This window comes from Lynx rufus, unplaced genomic scaffold (assembly GCF_022079265.1).
Source record: "Lynx rufus isolate CCGP_SWC_20201006 ecotype Redwood Valley unplaced genomic scaffold, mLynRuf1.p SCAF_2, whole genome shotgun sequence".
In the NCBI taxonomy this organism is placed as follows: Eukaryota; Metazoa; Chordata; class Mammalia; order Carnivora; family Felidae; genus Lynx; species Lynx rufus.
In genome coordinates, this window is record NW_025814834.1 from 254,507 (window position 1) to 275,274 (window position 20,768).

General features: G+C 53.2%; 1 protein-coding gene across 5 annotated transcripts in view; it reads left to right on the top strand.

Moving 5' to 3' along the window:
- The first annotated feature begins 171 nt into the window (after positions 1 to 171).
- THAP4 (THAP domain containing 4) overlaps positions 172 to 20,768 on the top strand; it is a 42,132-nt gene continuing 21,535 nt past the window's right edge. For 2 of the 5 annotated variants that reach the window (XM_047084186.1, XM_047084187.1), the window contains exons 1-2: positions 172 to 321; positions 2,357 to 3,516. In XM_047084186.1, the coding sequence (XP_046940142.1) occupies positions 245 to 321; positions 2,357 to 3,516 (1,237 nt within the window). In that variant the 5' untranslated portion in view covers positions 172 to 244. Of the gene's footprint in view, positions 322 to 2,356; positions 3,517 to 15,811; positions 20,753 to 20,768 lie in introns of those variants that run through there. The other 3 variants (XM_047084189.1, XM_047084188.1, XM_047084191.1) reach the window with 3 other exon arrangements.

Consider the following 20,768-nt stretch of genomic DNA (forward strand, 5'->3'; position numbering starts at 1 on the left):
CCTGGAGCCTCGGGCTGCGCCCCGCCTGGTGCTGGGGAACCCTGGCACGCCGAGGCCCGGCCTGGGGGCCGGGCGGCCGGGCGGCCGGGCGCGCGCCGCCATCTTGCCGTACGGGAGCCGCGGGGGCCGGCTCCCACGTCCCGCAGCCGTGTCGCCGCGCGCCCTCCCCTCGGGGCGGTCCCGCTCGCGGCGCGGCGAGGCGAGGGCCGGAGCCTGGCGGCGGCGCGGCGGCCTGAGGCCCGAGATGGTGATCTGCTGCGCGGCCGCGAACTGCTCCAACCGGCAGGGCAAGGGGGAGAAGCGCGCCGTCTCCTTCCACAGGTAACGGGGCCCCGCCCGCCACCGCCCGGCCGGCCGCCCGCGCGGCCCGGCCGGCCACGCCCCCGCCCGGCCCGGCCCGGCCCGGCCCGGCACCGCGGGGAAACTGAGGCCGCGCGTGCCGGCCCGAGGCGGGCGGCCCTCGGTGCGCCGGGCCTCGGGGCCGGTCCCGCGAGTGAGTCAGCGCGGGGCGCTGTGTGACCTTGGCCCGGGCCGCCGTCTCTGGGCCGGGCGTCTCGGGCCACCGCGGCCACCCCGGCGCCCACCGGCGGCCGCTCTGCGGCCACCGGCCTTTCGCCCTTCCGCCACCGGGCACCTACCCCACGCCAACGTGGAGGCCGCCCGGCGCCCACCTTACGGCCGCCACCACCCTCTCTCACCTCCGCCCCGCGGCCACCCTGCGCTCCATTGATTCGGGCTGGCCCCGCCGGTTTCCAGACAGTGTGTCCTGGAGACGCTCTTAGCTTAGTTGTCCTCTTGCGTTTGCTGTGACTTTTGTGCTCTTTCGATCGCGAGGGAGCCTGCCTTGAGTCGAGTGGTCAGGACTGGGGCCGAGCAGATGCAAGTTGTGCCTCGAGGACTGACACGCGCTGCCACACGCTCTGCCAGCAGCAGGGTCCCGGCGGTCGCGCCGAGAGGTGGCCCTGCCGCGCTCAGGTGCGTCCCTGGACAGTCGTGCTGGCTGCATCCTGCGCACCAAGCAGGGCGAGGCCCGCTGTTCACAGGGGGGGCTTCCCGGGCCCACTCTTGGACCGGGCGCTCCTGGCCGCTTCTTCCTGGCCGGGCCTGGCCCCCCTCTCTGAGGGATTCTGGAAATGGGCCGCTCTCAGCCCGTCCTCTTCCCTCGACTCGCTCCCTGGAAAGCCTCCGCGCAGACACTTGTGTTTGCTGTTTTAAAAACTTGAATCCCGTTGGTTGCCGGTAGTTTCGTTGGGAGTTCTCAGGGGTTTGTTTTCTTCAGTTGTTACAATCTATCAAAAGAGCTGATAGCAGATTGTTTTAGAGGTCAGCCACCGTGCTTTCTGGAGTTTTGCTCAGACCCTGTGTCCGGAAAGTTTTGATACTGCTTTCACAGATGAGGCAAATCAGTGCAGAGTCGCTTCTCTTGGCCGGCATCCATAGTGGTCTTCGCTGGTAAGGGCAAAGGGTATGGGGATCAGGGTCTTGGGGAAATGGGCTCACAAAGCATTGAGGAAGTGTGGAAGGTCGCGTTGCATGGGACTTCCTGGGGCGCGTTAGTATCTGCCTGGCCCTGGTCCTGGTCCACAGTGGCCTCAGGTGGGGCAGAGGCGGCCCTTGGGAGGAACCACCCACCCCACCCCCAGGGCAGAGTTTGGTCTGACTTTTGTAAATAGGGATCTTGTCTAACAACGAAAAGAAACGACTGCTAAGTGTTTTAGTGTTTTCTAGGAGCTAGTTGCTTTTTAAAAGACACTTTCGCTCCTGACCATGGAAATGTAGTAGAAACCCAGGACTGCAGCTTTGAATTATCCTCAGTTGCTGGAGTCACAGCTCTAGCTGTGAGGGTCGGGCATCAGGCAGGCCGTCTGGGATGCTCTCCTGACCCCTTGCTGGCCAGCGCCTGACCTGGCCCCTAACTAGGAGACCAGCCGTCCCTGTTTTCGCACCTGGCATCCTGCCTCCGAGGCACACCAGGAGGGCAGTTGTGCTGTGCGTTTCTAGGAACTATTCCCAGGGCTTCCCCAAGCCTTTCCTGTAGTTGGACGCTCTCCTGTGCGATCTCTCCGAGCATTCTGTGTCCCTACAGGACATTCACCACAGCCTGGGAGGAGTTACCTTCGTTCTCTGCCCTACAAACTGTGAGCTCCTTGTGGGCAGGTGGTGAGGCTGGCTGGCTCCTGTCTCACAATCACTTACGAGCAGAAGGTGTCCCTTATGTTTTTACTTAAGTTTTAAACGAGTGCAGTCAACGCGGCATTGGGTATTTGCAAAACCGCTTGTTTTGCTTTCGTGATTGATAAATTTAGGAGGAGACGTTTAGCTCTTTTTTTCTAATTCTCTGTCATTCTTCCTGCAGGTTCCCCTTGAAGGACTCAAAGCGTCTGATCCAGTGGTTAAAAGCTGTTCAGAGGGACAACTGGACCCCCACCAAGTACTCTTTTCTCTGCAGTGAACATTTCACCAAAGACAGCTTCTCCAAGAGGCTGGAGGACCAGCATCGCCTGCTCAAGCCCACGGCCGTCCCCTCCATCTTCCACCTGCCTGAGAAGAAGAGGAGCACCGGAGGCCATGGCCGCACGAGGAGGAAGGACACCAGAAAGGCCTCGGGGGGCCTGAGGGGACACGCGAGCGGGGCGGACGGAAAAGGAGCTGCAGGTGCGTCGTCGTCCTCAGGTGCAAACCCAATGGCCAAGCCCGGGGCCCGGAAGGTGAAGCAGGCCCCGCCGCAGGGTGAGACCGCCCCCGGGGCCGCCCAGGAAGCCGCCGGTCGGGAGCGGGCGCCGCAGGCCCCAGCAGGAACTCCGGCCGATGGCTCGGCCGCCGCCGCCGCCAGCAGTCAGGGCGAAGCAGAGGCGTCTGCGGTAGACGCCGGCGGTGAGAGCGCCGCCGCGCCCGACGGAGGCCTGGTGGACAAGAGCGGCATTTCCGTGGATGACTTTACCCCGCCAGGGTCTGGGGCCTGCAAGTTCATTGGCTCACTTCATTCTTACAGTTTCTCCTCCAAGCACGCGCGCGAGAGGGCGTCTGTGCCCCGAGAGCCCGTTGACCGAAAGAGGCCGAAGAGAGACGTGGAGCCCGGCTGCAGCGGGACCAGCCTGGGGCCCGACAAGGGCTTGGCCCAGAGCCCCCCGAGTTCATCGCTCACGGCGACGCCTCAGAAGCCCTCCCAGAGCCCCTCCGCCCCTCCGACGGACGTCACCCCGAAGCCGGCGGCGGAAGCCGTGCAGAGCGAGCACAGTGACGCCAGCCCCATGTCCATCAACGAGGTCATCCTGTCGGCGTCGGGGGCCTGCAGGCTCATCGACTCGCTGCACTCCTACTGTTTCTCGTCCCGCCAGAACAAGAGCCAGGTGTGCTGCCTGCGGGAGCAGGTGGAGAAGAAGAACGGCGAGCTGAAGACCCTGCGGCAGCGCGTCAGCCGCTCCGACAGCCAGGTGCGCAAGCTGCAGGAGAAGCTGGACGAGCTGCGGAGAGCGAGCTTCCCCTACCTGAGCAGTCTGCTGCCCCTGAGCCGCGGTCAGTACCGGCCTCGCGGCCCCCGCGCCGCCCGGCCGTGGGAGGGGGTTCTCGCCGCGTGGCCGCCGGGCCCCGGGCACCCGCGCGTCTCGGGAGGAGGCCTCGATCGGAGCTGCCCTGGGAGACGGAGAGCCGGGTTAGGACCCTGCCTCGCGCCAGGGCACCCGAAGGGCGTCTGTGGCTCTGAGGGTTCGGCCGATGGGAAGGGAGGCCTGTGCCGTCTGCTGGGGGAGCCAGAACCCCCGGTGCGTGGCTTCCCACCGGCCGGGGGTGGGGGTGGGGCATCCGCTCCTGCACCCCTCACACGAACCACGGTTCCAGCCGAGTTGACCTCTTGACGTGAGTGCAGTAGGCTCAGCAGGCTGTTGGAAAAGCGGTAGGAGACTCTTAAAATCGTGGGGAGTTTCTTTCCATTAGTGTTTTGAGGAATATCCTTGAAGTTAAATCGTCTTGAACGTCAAGTTGCTTTAGTGCGCCTGCTCGTGCTTTCTTTCAAAATAAAAAACCTTAGGGGCGCCTGGGTGGCTCAGTCGGTTAAGCAGCCGACTTTGGCTCAGGTCATGATCTCACGGTCCATGAGTTCGAGCCCGGCGTCGGGCTCTGTGCTGACCACTCAGGGCCTGGGACTGCTTCGGATTCTGTGTCTCCCTCTCTCTCTGCCCCTCCCCTGCTCGCTCTCTCTCAAAAGTAAATAAACATTAAAAAAAAAACTTAAACATCTATTCAAGTAGAACATATTCTGTCTTATAACAATTAAGATGCTACGGAAACAAGGGGGCTTCAGAAGTGGTGAAAAATCCTATTTCTCACTTCTCTCTGATTTCTGGTCCTTGTTAAAATTTCCTGTATGATATTTTAGGTTATCGTCTGTGTTGTTACACACGTGTCTTTCAACCTACAGGTACAGGCAGGTTGGATATATATTTTGTAAGCTTCTCAGCTACGTTTCTACTTTTCACCTTACCTTTCTGCTTAGTACTTGTAGAAAACTGCTTTCTAGATATTCTCTACATTTTGAGCGTTCCGTATTTTACCTGTTAAGTACACATGGAAAACGTTTTCCTACTTGTTGTTCATGTGATCTGGATCAATATTTGTCTTCCTGGGCGTAACCAACACTTCTTTGGGAAGAGGCTCCTAACGTGACGGGCTGGGACATCCTGGATCCCAGGGCAGCAGCCGCGCACAATATGAAACCAAAGCAAGAAAGCGGCCCCATCCTGTGCAAAGTGCACGCTGGGGGAGGGACAGCCCCAGCTGAGGGTCGCCGATGTGCTTACTGGTGGAGGTAGACCCGCTCACTACTTTACGGTACCTTCTCCTCCTGGCCAGACTCCCAGGGGCCGTCACTGTTTCGGGTCTTTCCTTTGCTCCATTGAGCAAGGCCGCCTTGTTTCCGCTTCATTAATCCTCACTTCTTTCTGCTTTCTCCACTGTTACTTGGTTTTCTTGGTGGTTCTGGCTCCTGGGGGGAAGAGGGTGTTTCCGGATGCCTGCAGGTGGAGGTGTGTCCGTCCCATTGGCCCGAGAGGATTTGTCTCTTGCAGCCCTCATCGCTGGTCGTTTCTAAATAGTTTCTAATTTCAGTCTGTGTTCCCTCTTTGAGTTATTTAGTAGGGCGTTGACATTTTTCAAGTTGGGGGAGGGGAGCTAATTTTGTTGTAGGTTTTTTTTTTTTTTTGGCGGTTTTAAATATTCCATTTCTTTCTTTCAAAATGTGTGTTTTTAATTCCAGCGTAGCTGACATACAGGGTTGCACGAGTTTCAGATGCACGGGGCAGTGGTTCCCTAATCGTGTACTTTCTCCGCGCATCAGGACGAGTGTCCTGTCGATCCCCTCCCCGTTTCTCCCAGCCCTCAACCTCCTCCCCTTTTTTGTGATTATTTTTAAACTTTATTGCTTTAAGGTCATATTTGGTTTCTGGCCCCTTTCAGGATTTCGTTGTGGCTTAATATGCAGCTTGTTGTCGTGACTGTTTCGCTGTGGTTTGAGAAGAATGTATCCTCCCCGCTTGTTGGTTCCATGGCTCTCTTGTCTCACTGAGCCTCCGTCTGGCTTGTTAACAGGTCTGTGTCCTGACTCACCGAATCCCTTATCTCAGGGACAGAAGGGTGACGTGCCCATCCTTCCTGGGCGTCTGCTTGGTGCTGCCATGCGTCCCGCGGCCCTGTGTGAGACGCCCAAGTGGTCCTGACTGTTACCACCACGGAATGCCCCTTTCTGTCCCAATTTGAGTATTCTTTACCTGCTTACCTTTGAAAGCTTTTTATATTCCTCTATCTTTTAGCTATATTTTAACCCAATCTGAGAGTGTTTGCATTTTTTTAATAAATTTTTTTAAACGTTTATTTATCTTTGAGAGAGAGGGAGTGAGAGTGCAAGTTGGGGAGGGGCAGAGAGCCACAGAATCTGGAGCAGCCTCCAGGCTCTGAGCTGTCAGCACAGAGCCTGACATGGGGCTCGAACCCACGAACCGTGAGGTCGTGCCCTGAGCTGACTGAGCCACCCAGGCACCCTGTCTTTCCTTCCTTTAGAGTAATCCATTTATAATTGTGATTATTGATAAGTTGGAATCTGTGCCTGTGGTTTTATGTTTTAATTTGTTAGGCTTTTTCGTTTCTTTTTCTGTGCTTCTGGTGGATGTCTCTCGGCTTTCGAAGCTAACTGTTGAAGCCCATCTTCCTGTGGTGCTTAGAGCTTGGGCTGCTGGGTTCCACAGCCCAGCGCCTCCGCGCTTCTGGCCCGTCCCCCTCCCCCACCCGCCCGGACTGTGTGTATCCTCTACTCCCGCACTCAGGTCTCCTGTCCAGGGGCCTAGGGGCCGTAATGAGGTGCAAGCACACGGTTGGTGGGTCACTTCACTCACCACCGTTTGCTGTTTGCTTCCTTTCCAGAAAGAGTTAATGGTATTTTTGTAAGTCCTACCCTCGTAAGATTTTGAGAGGGGTTGAGTTTGAAATGCTGATGCCAGGAAACCATCCATTCTCTCAGAGCTGCCCGTGTGTGCGTGTGTGTGCATGTGTGTGCGTGTGGTGTCAGGATGAGGTCAGGGGTATTTAAAGCCACGATTGAATGGGGTTTCCTGGAGAAGCTGTAGCTGGGGAAGGGGAAGGAGCCAGGCCCGGCCCGGGAGCCGGCTGTTTGCGGAGATGCGGCTGAAGAGGGCCAAAGAGGGCCCCGGAAAGGGAGAGTGAAAGAGGGAGCGTGGGGTCACGACAGCCCAGAGGGGAGATGAGGGTAAGCAGCTGGGCTGGACCCAGCTCTGATCAGAGTGGGGAAAAGATGGCTGGGCTCAGCCACATGGGGTCACTGGTGACCGCGGTGTCCTTGGAGCAGTGGGAACACTGCTGGTTCGGTCTAGAGCGGGTGAAAGGCAGCACTGGGGCACTTTAAGAGGGTTGGCCGTGAAGGAGTGGACTGTGGGCAGAAACCCCGGGGAACGTGGCTCCAGGGGAGAGTTGTGTTTGTGAAGTGGGGGTCAGCAAGCAGGTGTCTGTGCTGCCCGTGGGTGGGATGGAGAGCAGGAGTCGTGGGGGCCAAGGAGGAGTGTGCTGGGCCCTGGGGAGGTGCCCGGAGAGGGGGCTGGTGGACAGGGTGCCCCAGCGCCTCTGCCCAGTGCTCCCTGGGGGGTGGGGCTGGTCGCTGGTTGGCAGGGGAGGGGAGGGTGCGAGAGGTGTTGGGGGGCGGCAGTGGGAGGGACAGCGGGCACCCTGGCTTCGTCTCCAAGGAGACGTGCCTGGAGCCCCCCACTCAAAATGTCTTCTCCCTTAATGGTTTCCCTCCCAGGCTGTCGTGAGTTTGTCGGTCAACGAAGGAAACTTCTTAGGGATTTTATGTCGAAGAGGCATACGCGTGTTTATTCCGCCCAATGTCTTTAGCCAGCCAAGCCCTTTATTTTTGGGCAGATTACCTCCAGCGGGGCAGCTGGGCCAGGGGTCTGCAGGTTCTGGGTTCAGAGCCCTCCAGGAGGCGGATGCTGATTGGCCTTCTCACAGGGTGTCCGCAGGGAGGACTTTCTCCCTCCTCCACCCGCCTCCCGCTGCTGTTTCTAGCCTCCAGGAGGACTTCTGTGAGCCCAGCTGCTCGTCCTTACCAGTTGGGAACTGACATCGATACATCGTTACCAGCCATCTTCCCATGGAGGTTTACTATCTTGTACTTGGATTTTTTTCTTTTTTTTTTTTTCTAATTTTGAGAGAGAAAGCAGGAGTCAGGGAGGGGCGGAGAGACGGGAAGAGAGAGAGAATCCCAAGCAGGCTCTGTACTGTCAGCACAGAGCCCGACACGGGACCCAAATTCACAGACCATCAGATCATGGCCCGAGTGGGCCCTGAGCCGCCCAGACACCCCTTGGATTTTGACAAGTGGGTGCCCGCGGTGACCCCGTGCGGTGCCGCGCAGAAGAGTCGTGTCCCTCAGCATCCCTGCTCTTCTCGTGGTCGCCCCTTCCCTTCCCAGCCCTGGCACCACCGGCCTTCCTGGTGTTTCTGTCGTGTGGGTTTTTCCAGAGTGTTCTGTGGTCGGAGTACACGGATGCCGTGGAATCGCAGGCACAGCTTTTTCAGGGTGGCCTCCCTCACTCAGCGGTACGTGTGCTTCAGGCTCCTCTCTGTGGCTCGGTAGCGCATCGTCTCACCTTTTTTTTGCACTGACTTAGAATGTACACAACAAGGGCCGCCTGGTGGCTAAGTGGCCCGAGCGTTGGACCCCTGACTTAGGCTCAGGTCGTGATGTCACAGCTGGGCTCCGCACAGACCGCACAGAACCTATTTGGGACTCTCTCTCTCCCTCTCTCTGCCCCTCACCTGCTTGTTCTCTCTCTCTCTCAAATAAATCAACTTAAAAATGCATACGTACATAGCAGCGATTGACCGCTTTTAGGTGTGGAGTTCAGGGGCGTTAAACGCGTTCTCCTGGTCGTGCAGCCACCACCATCCATCCCCCAGAACTCACGTTAATCTGAAGCTTGACACGTGTGAAAGCGTAACGCTCCTGTCTCCCCTCCCTGCCGTTCCGATGTCTGCTGTGTGATGTTGTCGGCTCCCAGCGCCTCCTGGAAGAGGAATCTGCGTGTTGCGCCGAACATGACGCGGATACGTTGTGGCGCATGGCAGAATTTGATGCCAGCGGAACCATCCCGTTGCCCTGCGCGGACGCACCGTATTTCGCTCCTCCGTTCATCTGTCGGGAGACGTGGGTTGCTTCCACGGTTTCACTGTCGAGAGTGATGCTGCTTGCTGTGAGCGAATCTCTCTTCGAGACCCTACTTCCACTTCTTTTCGGCATACACCCAGAAGTGGAATCGCCGGATCACGGGGTATCTTGCGTTTAATTTTTTCGAGGCGCTCCAGTACTGTTTTCGGCACCGGCTTTAACAGTGTGCATTCCCACCCATGGAGCATGGGCTCCAGACTCTGCATTCTCGCCATCGCTTGCTGTCTTCTGTTTTCTTGATTCCCGCCGTCCTAGGGCGTGTGAGGTGGGCCCTCGTGGTTCGCATCGGCATTTCCCTGGTGATCAGTGGTGATCAGTGATGAGCATCTTGTCCTGTGCTCGGTGGCCACTTGCGTGTATCTTGGGAGAAGAGCCTCGTTTGCCCATTTTTGAGTCTGGTTGGTTGTCTTCCCACTGCTGAGTTTGAAGACTTCTCTGTACATTGGGGACCTCAGTCTCTGATCAGAAGTATAATTTGCAAATATCTTCTCCTATTCTTTGGGGCACCGTTTTATTCTATGCATAGTGCCTTTTGATGTACAATTTTATTTTCACGAAGTCATATTTGTCTATTTCTTTCATTACATGTGCCTTTAGTGTCCTATCCAGGAAATCATTGCCAAGTCCATGGTCGTGAAGCTTTTGTGCTGTTTTCTTCTAAGAGTTTTACTGTTTTAGATCCTTGATCTACGTTGAGTGAGTTTTTGTTTATGGTGTAAGGATCCAACTTCATTCTTTTGCATGAGGACGTCCAGTTTTCCCAGCACCATTTGTTGATAACGTTCTTTCTCCATTGAATGGTCGTGGCACCTTGTCAAAATCAGTTGACCATATACAAACAAGGGTTTGTTTCTGGATGCTCTACGTTGCATTGATTTCTATGTCTGTTTTTATGCTAATACCACACTGTTTTTATTACTGTGGCTTTGTAGTAAGTGTGGAAATCAGGAACTGATTCCTCCAGTTTTGTTCTTCTCCAGGATTGTTTTCTTCGCTGTTCTGGGTCCCTGAGATTCCGTGTGAATTCTGTCTACAGGCAGTGTCCTTGGGATGTCCATCGGGATTGCATTGAATCTGCAACTTTGAGTAATATCAACACTGTGACAACATTAAGCCTCACATGAACAGAGGATATATGTCCATTTATCTCTGATTACATGGATGTCCAGTCCCAGCACGGTTTATCAAGAAGACTCTTCTCCATATAGTTGTCTTTGCTCTTTTGTCGAAAATCAGATTCATGAATTTGTGTGAATCTTATTTTTTTTTAACATTTATTTTTGAGAGAGTGACAGAGCGCAAGTGGGGGAGGGGCAGAGAGAGAGGGAGACACAGAATCTGAAGCAGGTTCCGGGCTCCGAGCTGTCAGCACAGAGTCTGACACGGGGCTCAAACCCACGAACCGTGAGATCATGACCCGAGCCGAAGTCGGACGCTTAACCAACTGAACCACCCAGGCGTCCCTAATATTTATTTATTTGAGTAATTTCTACACCCAACATGGGACTTGAACTCACTACCCTGAGATCAAGAGTCATGTGCTCTTCTGACTGAGCCAGCCAGGCGCCCCTGTGTGTGAATCTGTCTCTGCACCCTGTTGTGTCACTTGATCTGTGTATCTGTTGTTCTGTCAGTCCCATGCTGTAGTGGTTACTGTAGCTTTTAGTGAGTCTTGAAACAGGACTGCGAGTTCTCCAGCTTTATTCTTTTCCATGAGTATTGTGTTGGCTGTTCTGGGTCTTTGGGCTTGAGAATCAGCTGGTCGATTTCCACAAAATAGCTTGCCGGGATTTTGATATTGGGATTGTGTTGAATCTATAGATCAATTTGGGAAGAATTGACATCTTAACAATACCGAGTCTTCCTGTGTATCAACGTGGAAAATCCACCCGTTTATTTAGATCTTTTATTTCTTTCATCAAAGTTTCATATTCCAGGTTTTTTGTGGGTTTCTGTTTTGTTTTGTTTCTGCTGGTGTGTAGGGAAACAATTGACTTTTGCATGTTAACCTTGTATCCTGCAACCTTGCTGCTTACTAATTCCTGGAGTTTTTTGTGAGTTCTCTGGGATTTTCTACATGGACAGTCATGTCATCTGCAAACACAGATGGTTGTTTTGTTTTTGTTTTGTTTTTTTTCTGTCCCAATCTGTATACCTTTTATTTCCTTTTTTTTAATTACATCAAGTAGGACTTCCAGTGCAATGCTGACTGTGAGTGGTGCTGAGCTTAGTAGGAAAGCTTTTGCTTTCCCACCATTAAGTATGATGTTAGCTGTAGGGTCTTGTTAACGATGTTGTTTATTATTCCTAATAATAATATTTGTTCCTAGATTATTGAATAGAACTTTTATCAGGAATGGGTGTTGGGTGTTATCATGGTGAATAACTCATTTATTTATATTTTTGGATTCAGTTTACCAAATGCTTGTTAAAAATTTTTGTGTCTCTGTTCATGAGAGATACCCATCTGTAGTTTCCTTTCTTGTATGTCTTTGTCTGGTGTTGGTGTCAGGGTAGGGCTCACCTCACAGAATGAGTTGACACTCTGCTTCTACCTTCTGTAAGAGATTGTAGACAACTGGTATCAACTGTTTCCTGAATTCTGTGGTGGAATTCGTTGATAAGCCCATCTAGGCCTGGGGCTTTGTTTCGGAAGGTTATCAATGATTGATTCAGTTTCTTTGATGGATGTAGGCCTATTCAGATTATTAGTTCCCTTGGTGAATTTTGGCAGTATGTGTCTTTCCAGAAATGCATCCATTTCACCTGAGTTACCAAATCTGTGGGCATAGAGTTTTTCATAGTAACCCTGATTGACCTTTTCATGTTCAGAGGATTGGTAGCGATGGCCCTCTCTTATTTATAATATTGACATTTTATGTCTTCTCTTTCTGTCTCTCTGTTCTTAGTTAACTGGGCTAGATGTTTATCTGTGTTATGGATCCTCTAAAAAACCTTTGATGTTGTTGATTTTATTGTTGTCTTTATTTTCCTGTTTTCAGTTTCATCGGTGTCTCTTTTTTTTTCTGCTTGCTTTCAACTTAATTGTTCTTCTCTTCCTACTTTCCTAAGGTGAACACTTAGATTATCAATTTTAGATCTTTCTTCTTGTCTAATGTACTCACTCAGTGCTATAAATTTCCCTCTAAAGATTGCGTTTACTGCACTGCACAAAATTTGATAAGGTATATTTTTCATTCTATTTACTTCGAATATTTTTTTATTTCTCTTGAGGCCTCCTTCTTGACTCACCTGTTACTTAGAAGTGTCGTTTAATCTACAAATATTTGGGGATTTTTCAACTACACTGCTGTTACTGATTTCCAGTTTAATTCCATTGTGGTCTCAGAGCATACTTTGTATGATTTCTACTCTGTTAAATTTGTTAAGATATGTTTTATGGTCAAGAATGTGGTCTGTCTTGGTGAATGTTCCATGTGAGCTGGAGAAGATTAAGTGTTCTGCTGTTGTTGGATGAAGCAGCATCCTAACCTAGCCTCACGCTGACCTGTTAGGGTTCTCCAGAGAAACAGAACCAGCAGGATGTATACATACGCGTACACGACAGGAAATTTATCACAGGAATTGGCTCCCGTGGTTAAGAATGACAAAATTGGAGAACCAGGAAGGCTGAAGGCATAGTCTAGTCCCTGTCCAAAAGCCTGAGAATTGTTGGGGGATGGAGGGGCGGCGGGAGGGCGTGAGTCCTGGACCAGCACTGATGTCCCAGGACCGCAGACCTCCCAGCTCTAACCGCAGCAAAGTCACCTTTCCTCTGCCTTTTTGCTCTATTCAAGCCTTCAGTGCCCACCTACCTAGGGGAGGGCCCTCCACTTTACTCAGTTCACATGCTCCTATCTTCCCTAAACACCCTCGCAGGCACACACACGAGTAATGTCTTACCAGCTTTCTGGGCATCTCTTAGCTGCATCAGACCAACATGTGACATTACCTATCTCGGTAGCGTACGGACGTCACTTACATCCAGCTGATTGATGCCGCCCTTGAGTTTGGCCAAGTCCTTCCTGATTTTCTGCTGCTGGATGTGTGCATTTCTGACAGAGGAGTGTCAAAGCCTCCAACTGTAACAGTGGATTTGTGTGTTTCCTGTTACAGATCTGTCCGTTTGTCTCGTGTGTTTGCTCCCTTGTTAGGAACATAGACATTAGGGATTATTATGTCGTCTGTAACAGTGGATTTGTGTGTTTCCTGTTACAGATCTGTCCGTTTGTCTCGTGTGTTTGCTCCCTTGTTAGGAACATAGACATTAGGGATTATTATGTCGTCTTAGAGTATTGACTCCTTTGTTACTATGTAACGTTCCTCTTTGTCGCTGATAATTTTTTTGATCCTAACGTCTGTTTTGTTCTGAAGTTAGCATTGCTCCTCCAGCTTCCTGTTGATTTGTGTCAGCGGGATAGATGTTTCTCTGTCCCTTTCCTTTGGTCTATCTTTATACTTAAAGTGGGTTTCTTATGGACAACATATAGTTGGGTGTTTTCTAGTCTCCTGACTGTCTTCTCCCTCCCGTTCACATTTGAAGTGGTAATTGCTGCAGTGGGACTAAGCGCTCAAATTTGTGACTGCTTCGCATTACTGTTCTCCCCTTTTCCACCTTCTCTGGCCTTGATTGAGCATTTTGTGTGATTTCATTGTGTCCCTTTCTCAGCACACTGACTTGACTTCTCGCCGCACCTCTGTTCGTGGGGGCCCTGGGGTTTTCGCCCCACGTTTACAACTCAAGTACATCCACTTTCACACATTGCTGCGTCCCCGGTAGCACAGGGGCCTGAGACCTGGGTGTCCCCATCACCCCCGTGTCGTCCCTTATAAAACCGGTACTCCGTTTCACTTGCACATGTGCTGGGCTCACTACCATTAATCTGAACACATTCATCTGTTGGGTGAATTAAGAAAAAGGAAAGATTTTATCTTTCACATATTCCTTCCCCAGTGCTCTTGTCTGTACAGACTCAGGTTTCCAACCTGTTTCATCGTTCTCCCTGAAGAACTAATATTTCTTATAGGGCATGTCTACCAAGGAATCCCCTCCAGTTTTGTTTGAAAAAGTTTTTGTCTTTAGTTCTTCTTTACTTTTTTTAGTGTTTGTTTGTTTGTTTGTTTGTTTGTTGAGAGAGAGAGAGAGGGAGACAGAGTGTGAGCTGGGGAGGGGCAGAGAGAGAGGGAGACACAGAATCCCAAGCAGGCTCCAGGCTCTGAGCTATTGGCACAGAGCCCGACGTGGGGCTCAAACTCACGAACCTTGAGATCATGACCTGAGCCGAAGTCGGACGCTTAAGCAACTGAGCCATCCAGGCACCCAGAAATCAGTGTTTTGGTTTGTTTTTTTGTTTTTTTAATTTTTTCATGTTTATTTATTTTTTGGAGAGAAAAACAGAAAAGTCGGGGGAGGGGCAGAGAGAGAGGGAGACAGAATCCGAAGCAGACTCCGGGCTCCGGGCTGTCAGCACAGAGGCTGATGGGGGGCTCAAACCCATAGACTGTGAGATCGTGACCCGAGCTAAAGTCGGACGCTTAACCTACTGAGCCACCCAGGCACCCCAGTTCTTTTTTACTTTTGAAGGACAGTTTCTTTTTCTTTTCTTTTTTTTTCTTCTTATGTTTTCATTTTATTCATTTCCAGAGAGAGTGCACGCACACACAAGTGGGGGAGGGGCAGTGAGAAGGACAGACCGAATCCCAAGCAGGCTCTGCGCCAGCAGCACAGAGCCCGATGTGGGGCTCGAACCCACGAACTGTGAGATCATGATCTGAGCCAAGATCAAGAGTCAGAGGCTCAACTGACTGAGCCCTCCAGGGGCCTTTTAAGTTTTCATTTTAATCCCAACTAACGTAGAGTGTTGTGTTTGAAGGACAGTGTCTCTGGGCATGGAATTCTACTCTTGTTGCCTGCACAAGATGCCCTCTGTGATTCTTCCCCATTTTGTTCTATAGGTAAGAGTTCTTTCCTCTGGCTTCTTTCAAGACTCTCCATCTTTGGTTTTCTGCAGTTTGAATATGAAATGCGCAGGTGTAGGTTTTTTGGTATTTGCTGTGATTGGTGTCCTCTGAGCTTCCTGGGTCTGTGGTTTGGTGTCTGTCATTAATTTTGAAAACTTCTCAGCTGCTACTTCATGTATTTCTCCTACTTTCTCCCTCTGTCCTCTGGCTGTCATTGCCATGATGCATCCACATATCTTTTGTAATTGTCCCCAACCCCCCGGTATTGTGTGCCTTCTGCTCTCTGCATCTCACTGTGGAACGTCTCTGCTGCCTGCCTTCGAGCTCGCTGGCTCTCTCCTGGACCTCAGGCACCCCAGGTTTCACCTGTCTCGCGCTGGTTTGGGTGTGCAGCCTTTCCTTCGGACCCTTGTTAGCTTCCGCTCCACTTACAGAGCTCAGTTCATGCATGCTGTCTGCTCTTCCTGCCAGAACCTGAGCGGATGGATCATAGTTATTTTAAATTCCGAGTCTCAGGGTTCCAGAACCTCTGCCTTATCGGAGTCAGGTTCCGATGTTGTCTCTTCAGACTGAATTTTTTCTTGCCTTTAGCATGGCTTATAATCGTTCTAAAAGGTGGACATGGTAATGGAACCTGAGCCGCCAAGTTGGCCTGCCTGGCAGGTGGGTTGTGTCTGATCTCTCCTGCATCAGGCTCAGATTCCTCTGCTGTCTTTACGCTTCGTCTCCACTGTGGTCCTGGGGCTTGTCTGCCGGACTCCCTCCCAGCCCCTGCATCTGCGGCTTTTTCTGCTCTGATCCCCTCACCTGCTGGAGCCCTGAGGAGGGCGTGGCGGAGGGGGACACTCTGCAGTCAGCTTTCTGTGGGGTTCCTCTTCTGTGGCCTGTGTTTCTGGGCTGTGACCTTCCCGTTCTTGTCCTCTTGGAGCGGGGGCGGCAGGGGGGGAGGCCGTAGGAGCTCGTGGGGGAAGCCGTCCCCAGCAGAGTAAAGCTCAGGTGACATCTGCACTGCACAACAGCCCTTTCCTTTGGAGCATGCTCTGAGCTCCGGTCAGAACTTTCTCTCCCCTTCCAGTGCCAGAGAGAGACCAGGGGGTTTTTTTCCTTGGTTTCTCACAGTGAGAATTTGGTGGGTTCCTGGAAATGAGACCCGAGGGAGCGTGGGGCCCCCAGGAAACTGTCTCCTGCTCGTCTGCGTTCAGCTCCAGCCTCTTGCCCAGTTGTCATCCAGCGTCCCTGTCAGCTCACATCTGCCCCGGGTGAGCATGTCCCTTCAAGTTCTGGGAGACTGGGACCTCAGTTCTGATGGGTCCAGGCAGTCACTGATTTTCAGTTCGTTCCATGTTTTTCTTGTTGTAAAGACAGGAAATAGGGCTTCTAAGCTCTTTACAGGTCAGAGTTGAACCGTGAATCTCCCTCCTCTGTTATTTGGTTATTGTTAATATGTAGGAAAGCTAACTTTAAAAACAAACCATCTTATCAAAGTCACTTATTCTAATAGTTTTTCAGTTGAGGCTTTGGAGTTAACTAGGTAATCAACCATAATACTCGCAAATAATAACTACTTGGTCTCCTTTTGTGTCTTTCTGTATTTTACAGGGACGTTTGCCCTATTTCCTGTCCTTTCTTTTTTCCCTGTGTGCGTGAACACCTTTTCATCTGACGGGTCATAAAGTGAGGGCCTTGCCACCATCTCAAAAGAACAGCTTCCCCTGAGGCGCCGGGCAGGTGCGGTACGAGCGGTCACGGGGCCAGGACAGTGTCTGCTCCGCCGGGACGGCCAGCGCCAGCCAGGCGACGGCAGCCTGGGCCCTCTCTCTCTCGTGCTTTGCAGCCGGTGTCGGAAACACTGCCGTCTGCTAACACAAAGCAGAGGGAGGGTGGGAGGCGCCAGGAAGGCGTCCGTCCCCAGCGAGCGTGTCTGCTTGTTTCCTGTCGCTGGGGTCCTGGGCCCGTCTGCTGACACCTTTGCCAGGAGGCACAGCAGTCTCGAGCACCCGTGTCAGAGCCAAGATGAGGGTCCACCGGCCCACTGGGAGATAGATGCAAGGGACGCATCAGGAGTTTCCAGGGTGACTTACAGAAACAGCTTTTGCCATGTGCCTGGCTCCGCCTGCTTCCCCGTTGAAGGGAGGGGTTCCCTCCGTGGCCCCTGGGGGAGGCAGTGCAGGGCCGAGGCCCCACTCCTCACTCCCTGGCGGGTCCCACCTTCCTAAGCCCCGGAATGATCTCCTCCCAGATCCCAGTTCGGTCACCTCCGGGTGTCCTTGTCCTCTCCCGGCTGGAACTACACTTCCCAGAATGCACTCTTCGGCTTGGCACTCCCTTCCTGCCAAGCCGTTAGTAACCAGGTGCAAACGTTTCCGTCAGTTGGCAGAGAACAACCTTGAAGAACCTTGACGGTGTCTGGAGTTCAGAAAACTTAGTGATGGGTAAGCCTGCTTTTGCTGTCTTGGGCCAACAAACGAAAATTTAAATTTCTTGGAGAAGATTTAAATTTTTGTTTTTGCATTTCGGTTGAGGTTTTAATAAAAGAAGAAAAAAATGAAACTAAAAGCCTGTCTGATTTACTCGAAGAGGTAGAAAGTGGCAAATAGGCTTAAGCCCCTTACTTCTTATGCTCATTTGTTTGACTTTCGAGTTTACCTTACTTTCATTTTTCTAATGAAGTATGATTTACATGGAGTGAAAGACACCAGTCTTAAGGATGTGATTGGATGGACTTTGACATATTTCACGTAACTTGACATTTGGATCTTAGAATTTCCCTGTTGGTCGTCGCCTGCACCGCTTCATTGAAAACAGGAGGAGACACGGTGGCGGCAGGGCCGTGGGCAGGGGTGCAGGTGCCGAGGACCTGGCTCACCCCGTGCTGGGGGGCGGCGTCCGGGGGCACTAGACCTGGCAGGAGGCGTGGAATCCCCCTGCCCACCACCGGCAGGTTAGCGCCTGCCCCGTCATCCTTATTCGATTAAAATTCGTCACAGCCGAGAGCAACTTGCCAGGAAGCCAGGAGAACTACGCTTGAAGAACCTAATTCAGAGCAGTTAGGTTCTCCGTGGCAGAATTCCACGCCTCCTGGGGCTGGAGGTTTGGCGGACGTGCGTGCTGGTTGTGGACCCTGGGCGAGGCGACCCAGAGTCTCCTGACATTGACTTAATGGCACGCACCTTCCACGCAGGTTCTAACTTTTGCTGCTCAAAATGGTGTTTCTTTGAAGAGTCATTCCAGAAACTTTGCGTTGCCAAAGAAACACTGCTTCCTTCCACTTGAATGTGACGCGTCAGAGGAGCTTCTGCGGGTCCATCAGGCGAGTTCTGTGGGCCTCAGAAACCACTGGTGTCTGAGTGCGTCTTTTCTCCCCGAGGGCTTGCTGAGCCTCCCGTACGGAGGCTCTGCGTGACCTACTGTGCACCCTCCCACCGCTGCAAAGCCCACTGAACGGGTTTACACAGAACTGGTTAGAGGCAGAAGTTAGACCCTCAGCTGTCTCTCCCACTTGCTCTCCTGAAGACACCCTCTCACCCCGGGTCCCGGTGCTGTGACCCTGCTGAGCCCACCCCTCTGGGGGTTTTGACCTGTCCTGGGGTGATGTCCACCCTTGGCCCCGATCCCCCTCCAGGCTGCCAGCCTGGGACACCGGCCCCTGCTGGACTTTCCCCCTGACCCGCACCCGCCCACCTATCCCTGTTCTCCTCCACTCTTCCTGGCCTGCATCACCTCTTAAGCCCCTCTTCCCATTTTGTGGTTCCGGTGATTCTGTCCTCCGGGCTTCCAGTATGAGTCCCCTCAGCCCACCTCCCTGGTCCCCACCCTGGGCAGGCTGTCCCTCTGTGTCACCTCACCCAGCCGTAGTCACCCACTCCAGCCCCTCCACCCGGGCCCCCGTCCCCTGTCCCCTGCCCGAGCCCCCACAGCACAGCACCTGCGCTCTGGCCTGCAGTCGTCGTCACCAAGGAAAGAGGGAATGGGCCAGACCCGTGCTAGCAGACCACCTGGGGTGCTGCTGTCTTGTCCCAAGGCCCTGCATCAGCACCCCAGAGGTAGAGAGGGTGCAGTCCAGGGCTGCTGGGATGGGCCAGGCTCCGCCTGCGTCTGCCTGCGTTAGCTGGGTGGGCGGTCACAGTCCCCCGTCCCCCACCCTTCACAAGATCTCAGAGCACCTTTTCCACCTGTGTGCTGTTCCTGTCTTCTCTCCCCCCCCTCCCCCTCCCTCCCTCCCTCCCTCGCTCCCTCTCCCCATCCCCCCCTTCTGGTGTCACTTTGTCGGAATTGCTCCTGCAGACACCTGTCTTGCCTACTGGCAAGTGAGGGCTGACGCAGAAAGCCCCCAGATCCTCCGAGGATCACCTTCAGTGGTTCCAGGGCCAGCACCTGCGGGGGGAGGAGGCCCAGCAGACCCCCGGGCCCCTGCAGGGGTGTCGGGAGGATGTCCACATGCCCGGGCCCTGACCACTGACTCACCGAACCACACCTCACACTGTAAGCTGCAGTTGTTGTCATTCAAACGCATCTTCAGAAATTGGGGTATTTTACCCCCAGGTCAGTAGTTCTAGATTTTCTTAAAACACCAAAACAATCTGCAAGAGAAGGCTGTCTCCCTGTGGGCAGCAGTCGGCCAGCACAGACCAGAGGCCCTGGGAGGCTAGGCTGCCCCCTGAAGTGCCAGCTGAGGTTGGAGTCACCTGGCCACTCATGAACCTGTGCTGTGGTGACAGTAAACAGGTCCTGGGAAGGCGTTCCCAGGCTCGGATTGTTTTTTCTTTTCATGTTTGTTTGCTTTGTGGAAGTTTCACATCTGAATGTTTTCACTGAGGTGCAGTTAATATAAGTAAAACAGCCCTTGGGTGTCCCTCCGTGTCTCCTATGCGACGCCATCATCCAGCGTCCCCGGATCTCCACGCCCTCCTGCCCCAGCCCCCACCCCACACCCGTTTACCTATTCTAGAATTTCATGCAGATAGAAACGCAGATTACGTACATGGTCTCTTTTGTGGCATGACATTTTTGAGGGAAATCTGATCATGTTTTCATAGCCTTGCTGCACTGTGGTCGGATGACATGGTGGGGACTCTCTTTACTTTCTGACCACTTACGAGGTCAGTTTTTGTGAGGCTTGGAGAGGAGATTCTGCAGTCTCGGGCGCGGAGCACAGCGTCGCTCGCTCAGAACTAGCTCTCTAGTCGTGCGGAGTGAGCCCTCCGTGCCGTGCTGTTCTCTCGGACCCACGCGAACCACGGCTCCTGCTGGTTTCTTCCTGTGAGCATCTGTGTGTCGTCAGTAGTTTCTGCTTTGTCACGGCTGCCGCTGGTCGCCTGCGTCTTCCTGACCGCGGGGTCTTCGCCGGGACCGGGACCCTGAGCGCTCTGGAGAGCCGTACTCTGTCTGTTCTAACGCGTCTTGGGTGGAAGTTCATGTTCCCTCACCACGGGAGCACGATGCTAGCTTTCCCTTGGGCCCGCCTTTGCCTGGCTCTGAAATGCCTTTCTGAGTGATTCTGTCTGGTGAATCTCTCCTTTGCAGCAAGAGTTGAAGGTCTTGCTCTGTGATCCAGTGTGAAAAGCTTTTCCTTTTCATAGGTGAGTTCCGGTACGTGTGGCTTTAGTTCTGCCTTATTTTTTATATTGTACCTTGGCGTATGTTTTTAGAATAAAACCTTCCCCACTTGGTCTGTGCTTGGCTTGCCCGCCTCCGTGACGTCGCCACTCGGGGGTAGACCTCGGGCATGGTCAGGGCGGCTACCGCCTGGGACCAGTTCTCCTGGGGAACGCTTCCATGACTTTCTGGGAATCCCTTTGCTGTCACTTCCCTGTGGCTGCCTGGCGAAGGCTGTCCTTTGGTGGTGTCCTCAGAATTCGCTGTAGCAGAGATCCCTGAGTGTTAGTGTAGAGACCATCCATCACGGCACCGTCCAACAGGAGCACAGCGTGAGCTCGGACATGGTTTGAAATTGTCCTGTAGCGACACTGAGAAGGTGAAGAGAGGGCCGCCTGGCTGGCTCAGTCAGTGAGCGTACGACTCTTGATCTCAGGGTTGGGAGTTCAAGTCCCACGTTTGGCCTGGAACCTGCTTAGAA